Source organism: Hermetia illucens, chromosome 3 (genome assembly GCF_905115235.1).
Source record: "Hermetia illucens chromosome 3, iHerIll2.2.curated.20191125, whole genome shotgun sequence".
Classification (NCBI taxonomy): Eukaryota; Metazoa; Arthropoda; class Insecta; order Diptera; family Stratiomyidae; genus Hermetia; species Hermetia illucens.
Genome location: NC_051851.1, coordinates 156546351 through 156564599, shown reverse-complemented (window position 1 = coordinate 156564599; position 18249 = coordinate 156546351). Strand labels below are relative to the sequence as shown.

General features: G+C 46.1%; 3 protein-coding genes across 3 annotated transcripts; 1 reads left to right on the top strand and 2 right to left on the bottom strand.

The window, feature by feature from the left end:
* The first annotated feature begins 1879 nt into the window (after positions 1 to 1879).
* LOC119651211 (probable 26S proteasome non-ATPase regulatory subunit 3) lies at positions 1880 to 3693 on the top strand. Its single transcript, XM_038054662.1, has 2 exons — positions 1880 to 2210; positions 2274 to 3693. Exons 1-2 carry the CDS (start codon positions 2038 to 2040, stop codon positions 3589 to 3591), a joined length of 1491 nt encoding a protein of 496 aa, XP_037910590.1. The 5' UTR covers positions 1880 to 2037; the 3' UTR covers positions 3592 to 3693.
* On the bottom strand, positions 3604 to 5314 carry LOC119651212 (FAD-dependent oxidoreductase domain-containing protein 1-like). Its single transcript, XM_038054663.1, has 4 exons — positions 5024 to 5314; positions 4656 to 4959; positions 4284 to 4596; positions 3604 to 4222 (listed from the first exon to the last, which is right to left on the bottom strand). The coding sequence occupies exons 1-4, from the start codon at positions 5297 to 5299 to the stop codon at positions 3727 to 3729; spliced, it is 1389 nt and encodes a 462-aa protein (XP_037910591.1). The 5' UTR covers positions 5300 to 5314; the 3' UTR covers positions 3604 to 3726.
* Positions 5315 to 14916: 9602 nt separating this feature from the next.
* On the bottom strand, positions 14917 to 16590 carry LOC119652870 (FAD-dependent oxidoreductase domain-containing protein 1-like). Its single transcript, XM_038057229.1, has 4 exons — positions 16277 to 16590; positions 15909 to 16212; positions 15541 to 15853; positions 14917 to 15490 (listed from the first exon to the last, which is right to left on the bottom strand). Exons 1-4 carry the CDS (start codon positions 16550 to 16552, stop codon positions 14995 to 14997), a joined length of 1389 nt encoding a protein of 462 aa, XP_037913157.1. The 5' UTR covers positions 16553 to 16590; the 3' UTR covers positions 14917 to 14994.
* Between the last annotated feature and the right edge of the window lie 1659 nt (positions 16591 to 18249).

Sequence of the window (18249 nt, the reverse complement as noted above, 5' to 3'; positions counted from 1 at the left end):
CTCCAATATGTCTACTCTGTCGGAAATCAGATTTCCCTCTTTGTCTCGGCAGGATCAGCATCGAAGTGTATAAGGCTTCATCCTGCTGACTTGTTGGTAAAACTTCTGCGCCTGGTGCGGTTGCTCCCTGTACTTTTCGAGTTCACTGACCTGTTGGTTCTCCCAGGCTTCCTTTTTCCGTCTGTGAAGTCGCTTCTCTGCTCGCTGGGGTTCGGTATGTAGCATTCTTCCGTTCCGTTGCTAGCTTACATTCATCATCACACCAGGTGATTGTGATGCTTCATCTCCAGGATCTCTGGTGACTGCGGTTATTGCGGCATCCATTTCCCTCTTATAAGTGATCATCAAAGCTGAGAGGTGGCGACGCTCGATCAGCACGTGGTCAATTTGGTTGAAAGTGGTCCCATCTGGAGAGGCCCACGTATATTTGTGAACCGCTTTCCACGCAAATCACGCACTGAACTAGTGAACGTTAATGGGGCTTATATTTCTAAATTTGCCTTGCAAGGGCAGAGTGCATAGCCGTTCGCTTATGTTTTCAAAGCTGATAACAGTAGGTTTCATTTTTTGCTTGACTAAAAAACCTACTCCGAGCACTGGATGGCCGCTATAATATATGGTATAGCGACTCTTCTCCAGAAAACCGGTCCCTGTCCAACGCATCTCCTGTAAAGTTGTTACTTCAGTCCCATATTGAGACAGGGTATCGGCTAGTTGCTTGGCAGCTGCATCTCTGTACAGGGAGCGCAAGTTTCATGAGAAAATGCGCAAATCGTTATTCCTTTGTCTTTGCCGGGTTCGCCGTTGTAAAATCCGACCAGTCCGAGGCTCTTGTTGTGCTGTTCTGGCTTCGAAATAAGTTGTTTTCCATGTAGGGTTGTCAACCTTATCAAACCCTAACCTGGAGGACCAGTTGGTACAATTTGCCCCGTTTTTAGGCGCGGGAGACTTGCCTTCGTCCTTCTCCGTCTGCAGCTTTTCGTTAAGAACGAGCTACCAGCGGTCACCACGTGGAAGTGGAGATAGAGTTTGGTAGTAGTGCTATTGTGTTGGTTCAGCAGGCGGGTTTTATGTTCCGTCGTGGGTACCTTGGAACCTATACTACCCTTTGACCACCACCTTTGAACAACGTACCATTCTTGTGATTAACATAACAGAAGTGTTCGATATCATGTGTGCGTTGGTGTCGGTTTTTGACAAGTCGTATCGTAAAAATCTTTGTAATGGACCGCTCGGGTTACAGCGATCGCTTTCTTTGTTTCCCAGTTCGTTTTTTTGTAATTTTGCCAATTGTCCACCGTTTTCTACTCGTGAAATTAGTGATAGAAGCGTTTCTTTTCATGGATCTTCAGTTGAGTATCGCCATTCCAAAGCCAATTATTACGGTTGATGAGCCGCTTACCTAGCTTGGTGACCCCGGAAGTTTCAAATTGGTTGGCCCATAAATGACACAACTTGTTTTTCTTCAAATTAAAAATGGAAACCATCACCGTTTTTTCAGCAGGACATTCCCTTCAAATTATTAATACTTCTCAATATTCGTTAGATTAGTGAATTTATCAGCAATTTTTTCTTTAGAATGCATTATCTATTTTTATTTATCCGGAAAAGTAAATAATTTATCCATTAAAAAAATGTTTAAGAACGGAAAATAATACAGTAACGAAACGAAAATCAACTCAACGAATTAAGACTCAATTCGACTATTTAACATCTTTTCAATATATCTTTTACTTTGCATTGAAACTCTGTTTGTTTGATTAAATTTTATTTTATTTTAATTTTGTTAAATAAAACACTTAACGTATGAATACGTCACATTTCACCTCACATTTCCTTTCGAAATGCACATTCCATCTGTCAACCCCAATTCGAACCTCGGCCATGTTTATTACTCGACAGTTTTTGACGGCCGAGTGAAAACTTCAAAGTAATCCAATCAGCGACTAGTTTTGCACGAATTTAATTTCCAAAACGTTGTGAGTGAAAAACTAGATAAATTATTTGAGAAAGAGTTAGTGAAGTCACACGGAAATCATGACTGTCCAACAAGAAACGGCAATTCAAGATGTTGAGATGGAAAATGCAGACAATGCCGGCACGGCCGAGGATGCAGAGACGGCAAAGAAAGATGCTGACTTGCTTACGATCCAGGAGATCAGGGAGCAATGCAGGCAGATCGAGAAGGCTGTGACGAGTAAGGAGCCGAGGTTTGTAGTCACCTTTTGTCCTGGGGGTAGCGAGAATTGATGGGAAACTGGCTTTGTTTTTAGGTACATTCTTCGTGTTTTGCGCGGTCTGCCCAACACACGTCGCAAGACAAATCCCATTGTTCTCAAGCATTTGGCCACTCATCTGTATCCGCAGGGAGCCGAGCGAGATACAATTGTGTCGTACATCCCCCCACCAGCGCCAGGAGCTCACGAGCCTGAGGGTTTGAAGAGCAGACCAGCCACGAAGCCGCCAGTGCCCGAGGTCGATGTCTATTTCCACTTGCTCACGCTCGTACGCCTTTTGGATGATAAGCTGCTGCCCAAAGCAATGCAATGTTCAGAGGCGCTGATGAAGAAAATGACGAGCCAGAACCGGAGAACTCTGGATCTGATCGCGGCCAAGTCGTACTTCTATCACTCGCGCATTGCCGAGCTCACCAACAACTTGGAGAGTATCCGACAGTTCTTGCACGCTCGCCTGCGCACAGCCACGCTCAGGAATGATTTCGAGGGACAGGCGGTCATCATAAACTGCTTGCTCCGGAACTACTTGCACTATTCGCTGTACGACCAGGCGGACAAACTGGTCAAGAAGTCAGTGTTCCCCGAGTCAGCCAGTAACAACGAATGGGCTCGATTCCTGTACTACCTGGGCCGCATTAAGGCCGCGAAACTGGAGTACAGTGTCGCGCATAAACACTTGGTACAAGCTTTAAGGAAGGCACCTCAACACGCCGCAGTTGGCTTCCGCCAGACCGTCCAGAAGCTAATCATCGTAGTCGAGCTCCTCCTGGGCAACATCCCCGAGCGCCAGATATTCCGCCAAGCTGCCCTTCGTAAGTCCCTGGCGCCATACTTTCAACTCACACAGGCTGTGCGTCTAGGCAACCTCCAGCGGTTCGGTGAGGTGGTCGAGAACTTCGGACCCAAGTTCCAGCAGGACCACACTTACACGCTCATCATCCGCTTGCGGCACAACGTGATCAAGACCGCCATCCGGTCGATTGGGCTCTCCTACTCGCGGATTTCGCCACAAGACATCGCCAAAAAGCTCGGCCTCGATTCGGCCGAGGACGCAGAGTTCATTGTGGCCAAGGCCATCAGGGATGGCGTTATCGAGGCGACACTCGACCCAGGACAAGGCTACATGCGCAGCAAGGAGAGCACAGATATCTACAGCACGCGGGAACCGCAGCTGGCGTTCCATCAACGAATCTCGTTCTGTTTGGATTTGCACAACCAGAGCGTGAAGGCGATGCGATATCCGCCGAAATCGTACGGAAAGGATTTGGAAAGCGCCGAGGAGCGACGGGAACGAGAACAGCAGGACTTGGAACTGGCGAAAGAAATGGCTGAGGACGACGATGACGGATTTTAAACGCTTGTGGGAGTTAGGGTTTTCCAAGTTTTCGTTTATTTCGAATTGATTCGGTCGATTTAATTGCTTAACATGAAATATATTTACTAATTCGTAGAATAACCGTTTTCGTCCTTTAATTTCACTTAAACAGTTTCAGGCGATTGCCAGCTCCTGCACCGGTCGCCGCTCGATCAGTCGTTCGAAGCCGAATATGCTGAGGTCGATGCTCTTAAAACGGCCGTCTACAATCAGCTCAGCCATGCCCCGTCCAACCGCCGGAACCTTCTGTATGCCGTGTCCACTGAATCCTGCCGCGATGTAGAAATTGTCGTACGCCGGATGCTTCCCGATGACTCCATTCTGGTCGAACGTGTTCTGATCGTAATATCCCGCCCACGAACCAACTACCTTCAGGGACTCAAAAGCGGGGAAGCGATATGCCAAGTGCGGCCAAATATCAGTATCGAAAAAGTCCAAATCGACGTCAAGATTGTCGACAGAAGGCTCTCGGTCATCCGGTGGCGATCGGCTGGTGATGAAGTTTGGACCCTCCGGACGGAAGTAGACTTGCGACGTATCGCGGACTTGGGGACCTGTTAACGGCGGGCCGTTTTGACCTTGAGAGTTTATAACGTAGATGTAACGCTTCCTGGAAAGAAGTCAGTTTAGTTGTGCCAAAAATTATTAATAGAAGAAAGCATTGCAATTACTTTGGCTCGACTGGCAAAGACGTACTTAAAAGTCCAGTTCCCGTTCCTATCCTCGCCTTTTTCGCTAGTTCACCGGAAAAAGCGCCTGCAGACAGTAAGCACTTATCGAACTCAATCGTTCTTTGCTCGTTTTTGGCTGTCCTGACAACGATCTTGTCTACCGCATCATATTCCGCTCCGTCTTTCGATTTGAACTCAAAATCGATCACTTCAGCATCAACATAAACGGCTCCCAGTGCCTGCGCCTTCTTTCGCAGTCCGGTCAGCAGTGCCCAGGGATCGAACCACCCTTCATCCACGCAACCGTAAGAAGCTTTAAACCGAACAGTCCTCAATTAACGAGAACAATTCTGAAGCCAACCAAATTCTTACCTAAACCGACCCCAACCGGGTTGATCCACGGAAATTTTGCCTTCAACTGATCATTCGATAGGAGATCACTCTTAACCCCGAGCTGCTTTTGAAGCGCTACTCCCTGTGCAAGTCTCTCCGCATTCTTCTCATCCACCATGTAGAGGTTTCCGTACGATTTGAAATTAGGATCAACCTCGTCACCGATCTCTGACCTGAATGAGTGCAGGAATTCCGCCGCGAACCGAGACATCAACACATTTTCCTCGACAGTGAATTGCTGGCGCAAGCATCCCGCCGATAGCGGTGTCGACGCTTTCTTGTACTGTTGGGAAGATGTAGTCGTTATCACTTTGACGAAATCTCTTGATTATCTCCACTCATCTTACCGCACTGTCTCGCTCCACTACAACAACATTCAGATCGCGTCCGGCTTTCTTTTTGAGAAAGTAAGCCGTGGAAGACCCCATCCCACCGCCGCCGATAATCGCCACATCGCATTTCGTAGGGAAAGTGTCTGATGTGCAACTTACTGGACTGGCGGGACTGTTGGGCTTGCGATAGGGTTTGGTTTGCTTGTCCTGACTTATGATTTTCTGTGAGAAAGGTCGGTGAAGAGGCCGGAATTTGGCTAAGCCGGATCTGCTTAACGGAAAGATCAACATCTTTGAGGTAGCGTTCGGTTGCGACTGATTGGCAAATGGCTCAGCTCATTGAGGGTTTGGTCCAATCCACCTTATCTAGCATATGTTTGACCTCTAGTTTACGCAAATCATTGTTTGTTATGATATGATTCTATTAATATAGCCAACCCCCGCGAGTGCGGAAAATTTTCACATGGTGCGTACCCAAAAATATCTGATAAACCATTTAAGGGGAGTGTAGTCGTTTCGACTTCCGAAAAGCTATTTTTGATGCAAGTTTTCCTTTTACTGCGTCCAGATGGCACAGTGGTTAGAGCACTAAACTATCGCAATGGAAGCTCGTAGTTCAAATTTCGCTGGCTGAACGGATTTTTGTATCGTGACTGGATATCGGATATCAGTCGACTGATGTGTGAATGCATTCCTAGCTCAAATCAAGGTAATAATCCCTGGCGAGCGTAATGCTGACTAGATTGGCTGCTAATGTGTGCAGTCACTATCTTCAATCAAGTACTATAATACGCTTCAAGGCCTAGATCCAAAATGAATTGTTCCGCCATTTTTAAATGTCATTGATCATATTTATCGATTAGGAGGGCGACGTTGCCAGTGAAACAAAAATAAAATGCTAAGATCATTGAAAGACCAGGGAAGGAGCTAAGTAGATTCGAATCGTAGCGACCAACATCGCTACTTCCTACTACAGCCAAGCCAAAAAGTATTCCACAATCTAACAGGGACACAGCATTACAAAAGCAGTGGAAAAAAGCAGGTGTGCTCAGCCATTTTTCTTGATGCCGCCCAGGCGTTTGATGAGGTGTAGCACTAAGGTCTGTTGTATACACTGCATAGGGACCTCCCAGAAGAATTTTTCGATACTTTAAAACCATATATGTATATCAGAGTGCTTATTCAGGGTGAAACACGAAGGAACCTACTCTGAACTGAAAAAAATTGCATCTGGTGTACCACAGGGCACTGTCTTGGGCCAACCCAATGTATTTATGCATACCAATGGTGTACCTTGCTGTGAAGTAGCCAAAATAGTGACATTTACGGACGGCACTGCTCACCTTTTTTCTTTTTTATGGGTGGAGGTGGAAATCTTAAAAAGACGCTGCTGCGCCAGGTTGCAGCAGTATGTGGGATTCTAACCCACTAAAACCACACCCACTTTTCCGCCCATATCTCCACGGGACCACAGTGAAGTATTACTTCGCGAGGAGGGTTTTGGTTTACACCAGTACAACTAAGTCATGCGTCCATTGCGTTCTTGCAACTTTTCCTGTATAGCAGTTACTGTTGTGTATATCACACTCCAATTTCCTTCCGACCACAGGATCTCCTCCACGAAATTGTGGCGTCCGACAACTGCATTGAGGGCATCGTTTAAGTTTCCTCTTTGAATCGGGAATCATGGACATGTCCGGGTGATCGGGTATAGCGACTCATTCGGGACATTCCGGGGGCTCATTTAATTTGAAGCGATGCAAGTACTTTCTGTATTCACCGTGTCCCATAAGGAACTGTGTTAGGTGGAAATTCAATTCATTATCCCTCCGCTCGACTCATCTCTCAATACGCGGGATCAGTGTATGAGTTCTGTGGCCTTATCTCAGCGTTGTTGCCATCTCCTGCACAACTCCGCCTTAATGGTTTTCCGGAAGCAGTCACTTCGGCCGGAGTCGCCCTCCTCCGGTGAAGGCAGTGTGCTTCATTCGCTAGAAAATCCAATGGAATCATTCTCATAATGACACACACTGCTCCACCGGATTCTGTCCTATATGCATTGCACACCTTCACGGTATGCCGAACTTACCCTTTCCCGGTTCACTGGGTTATCCAGTGCACACGCTCAGACAGAAGCCGCATATTGCAGGATGGATCTGACAACCCCTGCGATAAACAGCCGGCGATTAGATTTTGGTCCTCCAATATTGGGCATCATCCTTGCTAGAGATGAACTAGCCTTTGCTGCCTTCTCGCGCGCATAATCTAGATGCCCTTCAAGCTCAACTTGGCATCGATCATTACCCCCCGGTATATAATGATCGATTTAGAAACGAACTCGTGATTACCAGTCCGGTTTTTGACAGTATTGTTTATCCTGCGATTGGGAATAAGGACCGCCTCCGTCTTATCTTCCGTCAGGTCCAGTTTCACCATTTGGAGCCATGCTTTGATGGCAACAATGGATTCACTTCCACGTCCTGGAGGTGTTTCGCAATAGCTAACACCGCCAGTTCGTCTTCAAAACCAATCAATGTTGCCTTCTTTGGCACGCAAAGGCCGAGCTCTCCTTCATACATTATGCCCCACAGCAGGACCCCTGTGCGGAGCCTTGGGGAGCACCTACTATCACAACATACTCCTTCGGACCGTCCTCCGTCGGGGTAATTCTCGATTATCAGAGTTAAGTAACCAGGGATAATCAATTTAGCCAGGGTGCCCTTAATCTAACCCCAGTTGGTTGAGCTAAAATTTATTCCTGACATCACCACCGCAAAGTATTTACCAGCGGCCAATGCCTCCCGAGCAAGGTCGCCGACCGTTGCTATTGCATCGATACTGGACCATGTTCTGCGAAACTCATCATGCATATAACGCTCCGCTAGACCACCCGTTAACTTGGATGAACGGGGCAGGCTGTTGTATATGCATATGGACCATGCGGGCTTGATTTTAGCAGCCAACTTTAGGGCTTTGTCCGAAATTCTATCCAATCCCCGAGCCTTATTATTCCCAATTCGTCTATAAATCTCTGGTAATTCCTCCTCGGTCACCCCGGGGATTATGAAAACGTCCTGTTGAACCATTGGCTGAGGTCCACTTTGTTCTTGTTGGAGGAAAAGGATTGCAATTATTTTGAACAAGAGTCACGGGCACGTCACTTTGGGTGATTTTTGTCCACAAATGCAGTTCATTACAACTTTGTACGTAGTGCCGCACGGGTTCGAATTTGCCTCCAGGCACGGTCGACGCCGTCAACGGACTGTTGGAGGAGATAAGGATCGAGAGTCTGATGGGGACTGACGAACCCTCTATTCAAGCAGATCATGTTGAGGGTAACGCAGATGAATCTGCAGCACTCGAAGTGTATCTCGGCTAAACTGCTTGTTTTTCTCCTAGAGGAAGACATCGAAATCGCACTAGTAAAGGAGCCTTTATCGGAGGCGACCGAAACATCAAAGGGCTTCAAAGCAAATATTATATTTTATTCCACAGTACAGAAGACGCTGATCAGAACAGATCTATCCTCCTATCCTCTTGAGGTAGGGTCTGTACGCTTTTGTCGTCTTCAAACTGGAGCAGGCGGGGGCAGAGAACGTGAATATTTTCTCAAATTACAAGGCTCACGACCGATCAGCTCGGCCAGAAGAACTGCAACATGTGACGACCACCATAGCAACAAGGAAGGCCAATCTGTCGATAGACTATGACGCCAGTGGAAGGCATACACTTTGGGTCAGCTTGGAAATGAACGAAACTTTTCAGAGACTCAAAGAGGATCGACTGGAGGAAGTTTGGTGAAGTTATCAAGAACAAACTTTCTGGTGCGCAAATTAGCACGACAGACTAACTGGAGTCAAAGGTCGGGGCTCTAGAAAAGGCATTCGATGGCCTCTTTTAAATTCTGGTGCTCTGCTCAATACAGCAAGAAGACACTGCCATCGTCGTAGAATGAAGTTCTGTTTAGCCTCAGGAAGCTGATCAGGGAGGTCTTCAACATCTACCACAGGCATAAATATGAGTAGCCATGCAAGGAATGCTTGAAGAAGTATAAGTCTCCCATGTAGACTGCCAAGAAGCGGTCCTGGTTGGACTATTTTCGGAACATTGAAAGCACTAGCGGATTTGCAAGGCTCAGTAAGATTCTGTACAAGAACATATGTAGGAGACTGTACTTTTCTAAAAAGTCGGTAGGCTGCTGGACGGAATTTCTGGTGAAACCCTGGAACTGCTAGTTCAGATGCACTTTCGCCTCAGCGAGGAGGACTGTGAGTCAGAGGTTCGCTTGGAGGGTATCCAGCCGTCCCAGCCGTGCAAGACTATCAAATCGGCAATTACCGAGGATAAAATCGGCTGAGCTATAAACAGCTTCTCCGCATATAAATATTCGGGGTTAGAGGGTATAATGCCAGTCATGCTACTGAAGCAGTAAGAATGGCTTGTACCGTGGTTTGTCGAGGTTTTCCTACCTTTCATACTATAAGCGAGCAAACACACCCATGAGTCCGTCAAGGACTTTCGCCCAATTGGCCTCACCTCTTTCGTGTTGTAGACCCTGGAACGCATCCTGGGCATTCACTTAAGAACGATTATGAAGAGAACGCCTTGCTCTAAGTTCAAGAATTCATACCTCAAAGGCAAATCCACAGAAACCGATCTTTACGAGGCAATTGACACGGCTGAATGGTCACTGCAGTATAAGCATTATACTCTAGCTGCCTTCTTGGAATAGAGGGAGCATTTAATAATGTTAGTACTAACGCCAACAAGGAAGCCTTGACCAGTATTGAATTGGAGGGATATCTTACGCATCGGATAATATCCATGCTAAGAATTAGGATAATCTAGTCGGATCTGTGGAAGGTATGCCTGGAGGCCCCAAGATGTAGACTCGGCATAAACCCAACCAAAATGGAACTGATACTATTCTCCACCTAGGCAAGGGTAGCTGAATTCGACCTACCCCGGCTGAATGAACTTAGATTGGCTCTTTTTTCCAATGTAGAGTATCTGGACGTAATCCTGGATCCAAAGCTAAACTGGAGATTGAACATAGAACTGAGGGTTAAGAAGGCCTTTATAACCCTCTCTGTCTGCATGAGAACCTTTGGAAAGAAATGGGGTCTCCTGCAGAGGATGTTTCTCTGGATGTACACAGTTGTGGTGCATCCCATCCAAACGTACGGCTCTATTGCAATGGCTTTGAGGAAAAAGTACAATAGAACGAAGTCTAATAGGATTCAAAGAACTGCGAATGCAGGTGCTATTGGGGCCCTGTAGTCCTTCCCGGCAGATAATCTCAATGTACCCCTATCCGTCCTTCCCCCAGACCTTCACATTAAATACGTTGTAACGTGCAGTGCCCTTAGACTACGTGAGTCCGGATGCTGGGCAGCGAAAACTTACGGCCATAGTAACATCCTAGACGAAGTACCTCGTGAAATCTGGGCATTCCTGTCTGCCGCATTGTCTCCCTGGTTTCGGCAGTGTATGCCAAACGGAAGTACTCCCGATGCTGGAAGCCTGTCGATGGTTGGGCATGATGCGAGCTCCAAGCATAACATAGCCATTCTTATTGACAGTGAAGCGGCTATTAAGGTCTTGTATGCAACTGGAACATCTTCTAGGCTGGTGGGGTGGTGCAGGAACGGGCTGAACAGTTTGGATGGCAGGCCCAAGGTCGCTGTTCCCTGGGTTTCCGGTCATAGGGACATAAGGGAGGATCAGCTGGTTGACGGATTAGCCAGATGGACTCTGCTTTTGACAGTGGTGGGTGGGTGGGCACAGTGTCTATTTTGCTGGCGACTGTAAAGTATGGAATCGACAAGACCCGATCGCGAGAACTCTTCTGTCAGACTCGGGCAAACGCTTACAAGATTACGGCGGCCTGCACAAGATATTCGTCTAAAGAGGCCATGCGGCCAGACTCGGCATACTCTACAATTCGCATTGCCGAGGTTCGGAGAGGAGGCACATTCTTTGCGACTGCTCAGTTCTAGTTATAGTCAGGCTATGGACATTACATAAACCATTCTTTGATGACTTCGGAGAGATCTCTAGCTGCAGGGTGAGAGAGCTGCGATCCTTCGTGATTGATATGGGCTGGCTCGGAAGATTTGAGCCGGCTAGACTCTATCCTCTTCCTCTTACTGCAGCAGTCATGATCTCAAGGGTTTGTGGGATCAAAACGGTGTACCACAGCGCTAACTGGGCTATTCGGTGCCGCTGATATCTATCTACTATTTGCGAACTTGAAAGCTACCTGGTGCTGCAAGATGTAGTTCAGTTTTGTCGGAACGTTGTTGCGTGGCGTAGATCAATGGTGAAAATTGTGGCAAAGCGGCTTTCCAGAAAGCATTTAAAGCGCTTCATGGCAGCGAAAACAGTAAGCAACTCTCGATTGTAGGTGCTGTAGCGACAGTTTTCTAGAGAAGAAACGCAGATGAAATCAGGTACCATGGGGAAAACGTCGTTCGATATAGGTGCCGATGACGATGTTCGTTGTGTCACTTTTTAGAACCTGAGTGGCTTTCGGCGACAAGAATGAAGCTATACTTGCGCCGGCGAGTGATATCTTGCTACTCCGAAATGCAGCTTCTGTTTTAGCGTCAACACTAGGCTAGAGGAGAGGAGTAGCCACTTGAGAAGATCGTTCAGTTGTGATAATATGCTAACAGCCCTCTGAATGCAGCGAGGGTAGAAATAAAGAGATCTTGCGAGCTCGGCGACAATCTCTAGCTTTGGAAAATCTCCGATGGTTTGAACTTTCACAACCTCTAGCTAGCCTTCAATGATAGGCAGTGGCTAATTATCCGGAGTCGTGCAAGCATTCAGACGCCTGTAGTCATCGGTGATTTGTCATGTGCGTCTGAGACAGATGGACCGGGCTAGCCCACTGCACGATGATCGAATGTGCAATCAGCTATCATCTCTGCAAATATGAAAACGGAGGCATCCAATACTTCTATCGGCGCCGCCCTTGAGCAGAAGCATTCCCTTCGGAACTGGCGTTCCCTAGGATCATTTGGAAAACTGTTGGACAGTGGGAAATATCTACGGTACTTATGATGTTCACCGACCATCAAGTAAGTTCCAGATAGGCTCGTCGTCGACTAGATCCTGCAGCACCAAATTACCTTCAAGGATGTGGAGGGAGGAAACAACGAGGAAGCTCAGGCAAGTAACTAAGTAATTCGCTCAGTAATACGCTCAGGCAAGTAACATCACTATGATATCCTGTGCCTAATTCAAAGCTGGCGTTCCGGTATCTAGATATTGACGGACGCTCTATTATATTTTGAAAACTTAACTGGAAACGTTACCCCTTCCCTATATGCTGCCTTAGAGCGCCCTTACATGATCAGTGTCTGTCGCTAGTCTCAATCCACCAAGAGTCAGCCCTACTGCATCAGATTGGAAGATTTTATTTGAAAATTTGAGTCATTTTGTTCATAGATTGGCTATCAGTCCATCAATTATTGCGTTTACGTTATCAGTCAAAGGGATGTCAGACTGATCATGTTATGCCGCTTTTACGTAAGTTAGTTTTTGGTCCCTTTCATAGCTTAGCTCTTGCACGAGAACGCTTACCCAAGTAGGTTTTGTCAGACATCTGAAAAGATATCAACCATGCCAACCGTTCAAGGCGTGTCAATACAATCGTAGTGTCCTGAGAGATTCTGTTATGATAAAGATCATCGACTGAAAATCACATTTATTGATAATCCTATTGCTTTCCGCAACGTCGTTCTGAGAACTAGGCGAATTCCTCGTTTTATCGGACTAAAAGGGTTCCAGCCCATCATCGTTTGTAGAAGGCTTAAGTTGCCTCGTTCAGGATATCAAGTCAATTTCAGCGTTTAAGCATGTTATTCTCATATTTCTAAATTTAAAGCAATCTTACACGGGTACGCACATGGTAATTCGTAGGTTTGGCATTGGCTCGAACGGGTAACTGTGTGTCTTTTTTAATGACATCTGCAACCAACGCACGTTAAGACAGTAGATCTCCCGATGTCCATCACCCCGTCTTCAGGAGTCAAGGAACAGTGACTATCGCTGCCCAAATCAGTTTCGCGCTGGAAACAGGGCCTCATATGAAGCCGCCTCTTCGCCGTATGAAACAGGCTCTTTTAGTGCTTGTTCCAACGTGGCGCGTTTTTGAATGGTTTCTCTCTACTTCAGAGGAAGATACAGAAGCGACCTCAGACTACCTTTCTCAAACTTCGGCGCACAGAGGTCCGATGTATTCATCGACTCCTTACTTCCCTATCTTCCCTGCGGCATTTTACTAAAAGGCGTCAAACATCTCAAGCAGGAACCGTAGCTGGCCTCTCCTCAAAGAATCTCGTCCTGCTGGGGTACTAATAAGAGTGTGGAAACCGTACCACAACCGTCCAAATCGTTTGGATAGAACTGGGGGAGGGGCGACGGGAGTCAGAACAACAGAATCTAGAACTGGTGAAGGAACTGGTCAGAGATGATGGGTTCCAAACGCCTGTAGGATTTCGGTTGTCATAGACTCTTATGTAAGACGTAGCACGTTAACCACACCCACCCGTCACCGCTGCCGATTTCTGGATATGTGTTTCAGCTTTCCCCGCAATTTTCCAAAAAGCTTGTACTCCTTCCATGACACAGTTCTCAGTCTTGCTCTACGTACCTTCAGGACAACCCACTCATCGGCTATCTTGAGACAGTGGGTTCCATTGTACGACAAAGCCTGCAATGGAGTTGTCGCACCTCTTTACTGTCACTTCCGCTTCCTAATCAACTAATCAAAACGTTTAGAGGTATCTGGCCCGTACGCCGACCAAGTTTTTTATTTGTTATTGCATCAGGTCAGACTTTTTTGATGACACAAATATAGGTGCGGTGTGGAGACTTCCTTATTTGAAAAGATCATGAAAGAGTACTTATTGGAAATGCCATTTTAACTGCAATTCAAAAAACTAGGGTCCAATAATGCCACCTCTAGATAATGCACACCAAACAGTCACACATTTTGCATGCAGAGCCTGCTCGTAAAATTCTCGGGAGTTCGTGCCACTCCAATAATCGCATGTTTTGTACATTAATGCATCCTGACAGATGAAAATGGTGCCTCATCGCTGAAGAATGCAAGTGCGTCATGAGGCAAGTGTTCGACAAAGGCTTCACAAGCCCTTCTCATGAATCGAAATCGCGTGTATTGGCACCACCGCCAGTTTGTATGGATGCAATTTTAGGTCTTCATCAAGGGTTTGTCTTACTGTGCGATTAGAAATTCTAAGGGCAACTTCCGTACCTTCTCGACGTTATTTGGAGTCCTGGTGTTTTTTGAGGGTGTTGGCTTTTTTTACACACACTGCGAGTATCCATAAACGCCTCCACCCATTGAGCAATCCATTTCCGATCAGGAACAGGACATGCAAGCGCGATTTTAATTTTTTTCTAAATGCACGCTGAGTTATCGAACGGTTGTTAGAAAAGTAGGTCGCCACGGCGGAACACACGTTCTTCTTTTGTTCACTGCATGGTCGTTACTAAACAAACTGTACAAACGCGTTAGGATGCGCCCTGTTGAATATGCACACGTCCATTTTTGAAAGATTAATGGTCGATGTGTGGCGCGCAATTCAAATAAGTTCCCGGGCTGCACCCTGTATGAATTCAAAAAAGCCTGGAGCTTCCCAGTAACATTGGTGAGCACTTTCCAGCAGTACAGAGAAAACATGAACGCGGAACGGTTTTAACTTGATGTTAGTGTTGAGATAGTTGTGTTCTTAAATTTTGGGAGAAACAAAGAAGGGCGGTTCATACTTTGAGCGAGATTAAATTTGATGACGCCGGCAGAAATAACCCTTCCACGATATACAAACTCTTCACCTCCCTCGATATTCTGTCCATTACAATGATACTAGTAGGAATTAAGGTTGCTTAACATGAAACATATTTATTAATTTGTAGAATAATCATTTTTGCCCATCTACATCATTTGAACAGTTTTAGGCGATTGCCATCTCCTTGACCGGTCGCTTCTCGATCAATCGTTCGAAGCGGAACAGGCTCAAGTCGATGTTTTTGAATCCACCGTCCACAATCAACTCAGCCATTCCTCGTCCAACCGCCGGAACCTTCTGTATCCCATGTCCACTGAATCCTGCCGCTATATAGAAATTATCGTATGCCGGATGCTTCCCGATGACTCCATTCTGGTCAAATGTGTTATAATCGTAATATCCCGCCCAAGACCCAACTACCTTTAAGGATTCAAAGGCAGGAATTCGATGAGCCAAGTATGGCCAAATATTAGTTTCGAAATAATCCAGGTCGACATCGAGATTGTCGATAGGAGGTTCTTGGTCGCTCGATGGTGAACGACTAGTGATGAAGTTTGCACCTTCGCGGCGGAAGTACAGTTGAGACGTATCAAGGACTAGAGGAGCTGTTGGCGGTGGGGCGTTTTCGCCTTGGGAATTTATAACGTAGATGTATCGCTTTCTGGGGAGAGATAAATTTAGTTTATTAGTGGAAGGAAACACTGTAATTACCTTGGCTCAACCGGCAATGGGGTGCTCAAGAGTCCAGTCCCAGTCCCTATTCTCGCCTTCTTCGCTAGTTCGCCTGAAAAGGCGCCTGCAGATAGCACGCACTTGTCGAACTGAATCGTTTTCTGCTCATTTTGGGCTGTCCTGACAACGATTTTGTCTACCGCATCATATTCTGCTCCTCCTTTCGATTTGAATTCAAAATCTACCACTTCGCCATCAATATAGACTGCTCCTAGGGCTTGTGCCTTTTTTCGGAGGCCAGTAAGGAGCGCCCAGGGGTCAAACCATCCTTCATCCACGCAACCGAAAGCAGCTTCAAAATAGTCCATAATTAACGAGAACAATTTAAAAGCCAATCAAATCTTTACCTAAGCCGATTCCATCTGTATTGATCCATGGAAATTTTTTCTTCAACTGGTCATTGGTTAAGAGCTCACTCTTTACCCCAAGCTGGCTTTGGAGTGCTACTCCTTGCGCAAGTTTCTCTGCATTTTTCTCATTCACTAAGTACAGATTTCCATAAGTTTTGAAATTAGGATCAACTTCGTCACCGATCTCCGACTTGAATGAGTGCAGGAATTGAGCCCCAAAGCGGGACATCAGTACATTTTCCTGGACGGTGAACTGTTGCCGCAAGCATCCGGCTGATAGCGGTGTCGACGCTTTACTGTACTGTTGAGAAAACTCAGTCGTTATCACTTTAACGAAAGCGTGTGACTATCTCCACTAATCTTACCGCATTATCTCGCTCCACTACTACAACATTTAGATCGCGTCCGGCTTTCTTTTTGAGAAAGTAAGCTGTGGATGATCCCATCCCACCGCCACCGATAATGGCCACATCACATTTTGTGGGGAAAGCCTCTGGTGTGCAGTTTGCTGTCCTTGTAGGACTTTGGAGGTTTCGATAGGGTTTAGTTTGCTTGTCCTGAGTTACGGGCTTCTGCGAAAAGAGTCGGTTAAGGGGCTGGAACTTGGCCAAGCTGCTTCTACTGAACTGAAACGCTAACATCTTTGAGAGAGCGTTTGCGACTGATTGGTGAATTCCCCTGGTCAGCGCGATTCTGTTCGTAATAATCTTATCTCGACTATGTTTGATCTCTCCAGTTTATGCGAATCATTCAAGCTGTGTTTATTTTGTGGTTCAATTGCTGGAAGAGATGATTGGTGCACGTGATTTTGATATTATATATGTATGACCACTAGGCGATTGGAAAGTTTTCGTATTGAAAACAGTTACCCAGAAAGGTTCCTTAAGTCATTTAAAGAAATCACTCTTCGCATCCAAACTAAAGTGGGTGCCAATTTTCCAGAAAGAAGCTAGCATGTCCTTGACATTGTTGAGGGGGGATTAACAGTCTATCTTTTAACGTTGTTGAAGTCGATACACGCTAACTTGCAGGACTTTTGTGCCTACCTTTCGAAACAGTGTGGAGAGAACTTAGGTCCCTTGATTAAAGGAAAAGTGGAATCTTGCTTAACATTAAGTTCAGGCTGTTCCGTACCAATGTTTTCTCTTTACTGTTAAATGAGAGTAGTACATGAAACGTTACTTGGAAGCTGCCAGCTTTCATAAACTCACGTCACCGCTATGTCATCCGGGTACTCTGGCCTGAAGCAGTGCCGCCTAGATGTCTGTAGAGGTGTTAATGGAAAGGCGGAAGTGGCAGTGGGTAGGTCACACATCGGGAAAAACGACACCATTAAGGGCTATGCCATGCAATAAAGTTCATTATCGGTGGATTTCCGACAGATATTTCACCCTAGAACTACGTGGCGTAGAGTAGTGGAGAAAAATCGTGAGGTGAACTGAAGCACATTGCTAGGAATCAACGGCGACATTGCGCAGGTATGTGGCTTCTCCAATATTGCTTCCATTGTCGTGCCGAGAGTAGAAACTCGAACTCAGACCGCTATTTGCCGTTGACGGTGCGCCCTTCTAGCATATCTAATTTTCACGTCGCACCATCTTGTAGACAGGAAGAAATCGATTCGGGACTTTCCCTATTATAGCAGTTAAGTGGAACTCTGTACTATTTCCAACGGTAATAATATGAGAATAAGAGGAACACGTTCTTCCAGAATTCTCTCTTTCTCTTCCTCTCTCGCGATCTTCTCCTAACCAGAGGTCCGACATTTTCCGAGGTTCTGAGCTTAATACTTTAAGGTTAAATAAACTGCCAATATCTTAAAATTTTTCAATTTCTTTTACAAAGGTGGCCTCTTTTCTTCTTATACTGGTGACCCTGACGAGCACAATGAACATCGATATTCGTGAGGGTGGGAAGTATGCGAGAAAGATGAACCAGTGTGTGTCTGTTTGTACTCATTGTACTCGGTTCCCTCGTCTAACGGAATATCCCGGATTCATTTATGTATCGCAGGATTTCCTTTAGCGGATATGATGCTACCCGCTGTAGTTGGAGCACATCAGCACCAAAAATCTGATATCTGATGCGGCCATACGCGGGACACTCACATAGAAAATGTTCCATGGATTCCGCTTCCTTATTACAGGATGAACACGTATCATCTTGGATAATTCCTATTCTGAACATACACCCAGCTACTGAATTATGGTCAGTCAGAATGCCCACAAAACTTCTGCAAGTCTTCCTGCTTTTCGACAGGATAAACTTTGCAGTATCAAACATACTGAAGTGAAGTGAAATCAAACAACTTCTCTCCTCTAGGATTGCATTTGCTGTT

Excerpts from the sequence above, each read along its gene's own strand:
- LOC119651211 (XM_038054662.1), top strand. The coding sequence starts at position 2,038 with ATGACTGTCCAACAAGAAACGGCAATTCAAGATGTTGAGATGGAAAAT. Across the intron at positions 2,211-2,273 it reads GTGACGAGTAAGGAGCCGAG|GTACATTCTTCGTGTTTTGC; the intron begins GTTTGTAGTCAC and ends CTTTGTTTTTAG.
- LOC119651212 (XM_038054663.1), bottom strand. The coding sequence starts at position 5,299 with ATGTTGATCTTTCCGTTAAGCAGATCCGGCTTAGCCAAATTCCGGCCT. Across the intron at positions 4,960-5,023 it reads TAGTGGAGCGAGACAGTGCG|TACAAGAAAGCGTCGACACC; the intron begins GTAAGATGAGTG and ends TCTTCCCAACAG. Across the intron at positions 4,597-4,655 it reads CCCGGTTGGGGTCGGTTTAG|CTTCTTACGGTTGCGTGGAT; the intron begins GTAAGAATTTGG and ends TTCGGTTTAAAG.
- LOC119652870 (XM_038057229.1), bottom strand. The coding sequence starts at position 16,552 with ATGTTAGCGTTTCAGTTCAGTAGAAGCAGCTTGGCCAAGTTCCAGCCC. Across the intron at positions 15,854-15,908 it reads TACAGATGGAATCGGCTTAG|CTGCTTTCGGTTGCGTGGAT; the intron begins GTAAAGATTTGA and ends ACTATTTTGAAG. Across the intron at positions 15,491-15,540 it reads CCATTGCCGGTTGAGCCAAG|AAAGCGATACATCTACGTTA; the intron begins GTAATTACAGTG and ends ATCTCTCCCCAG.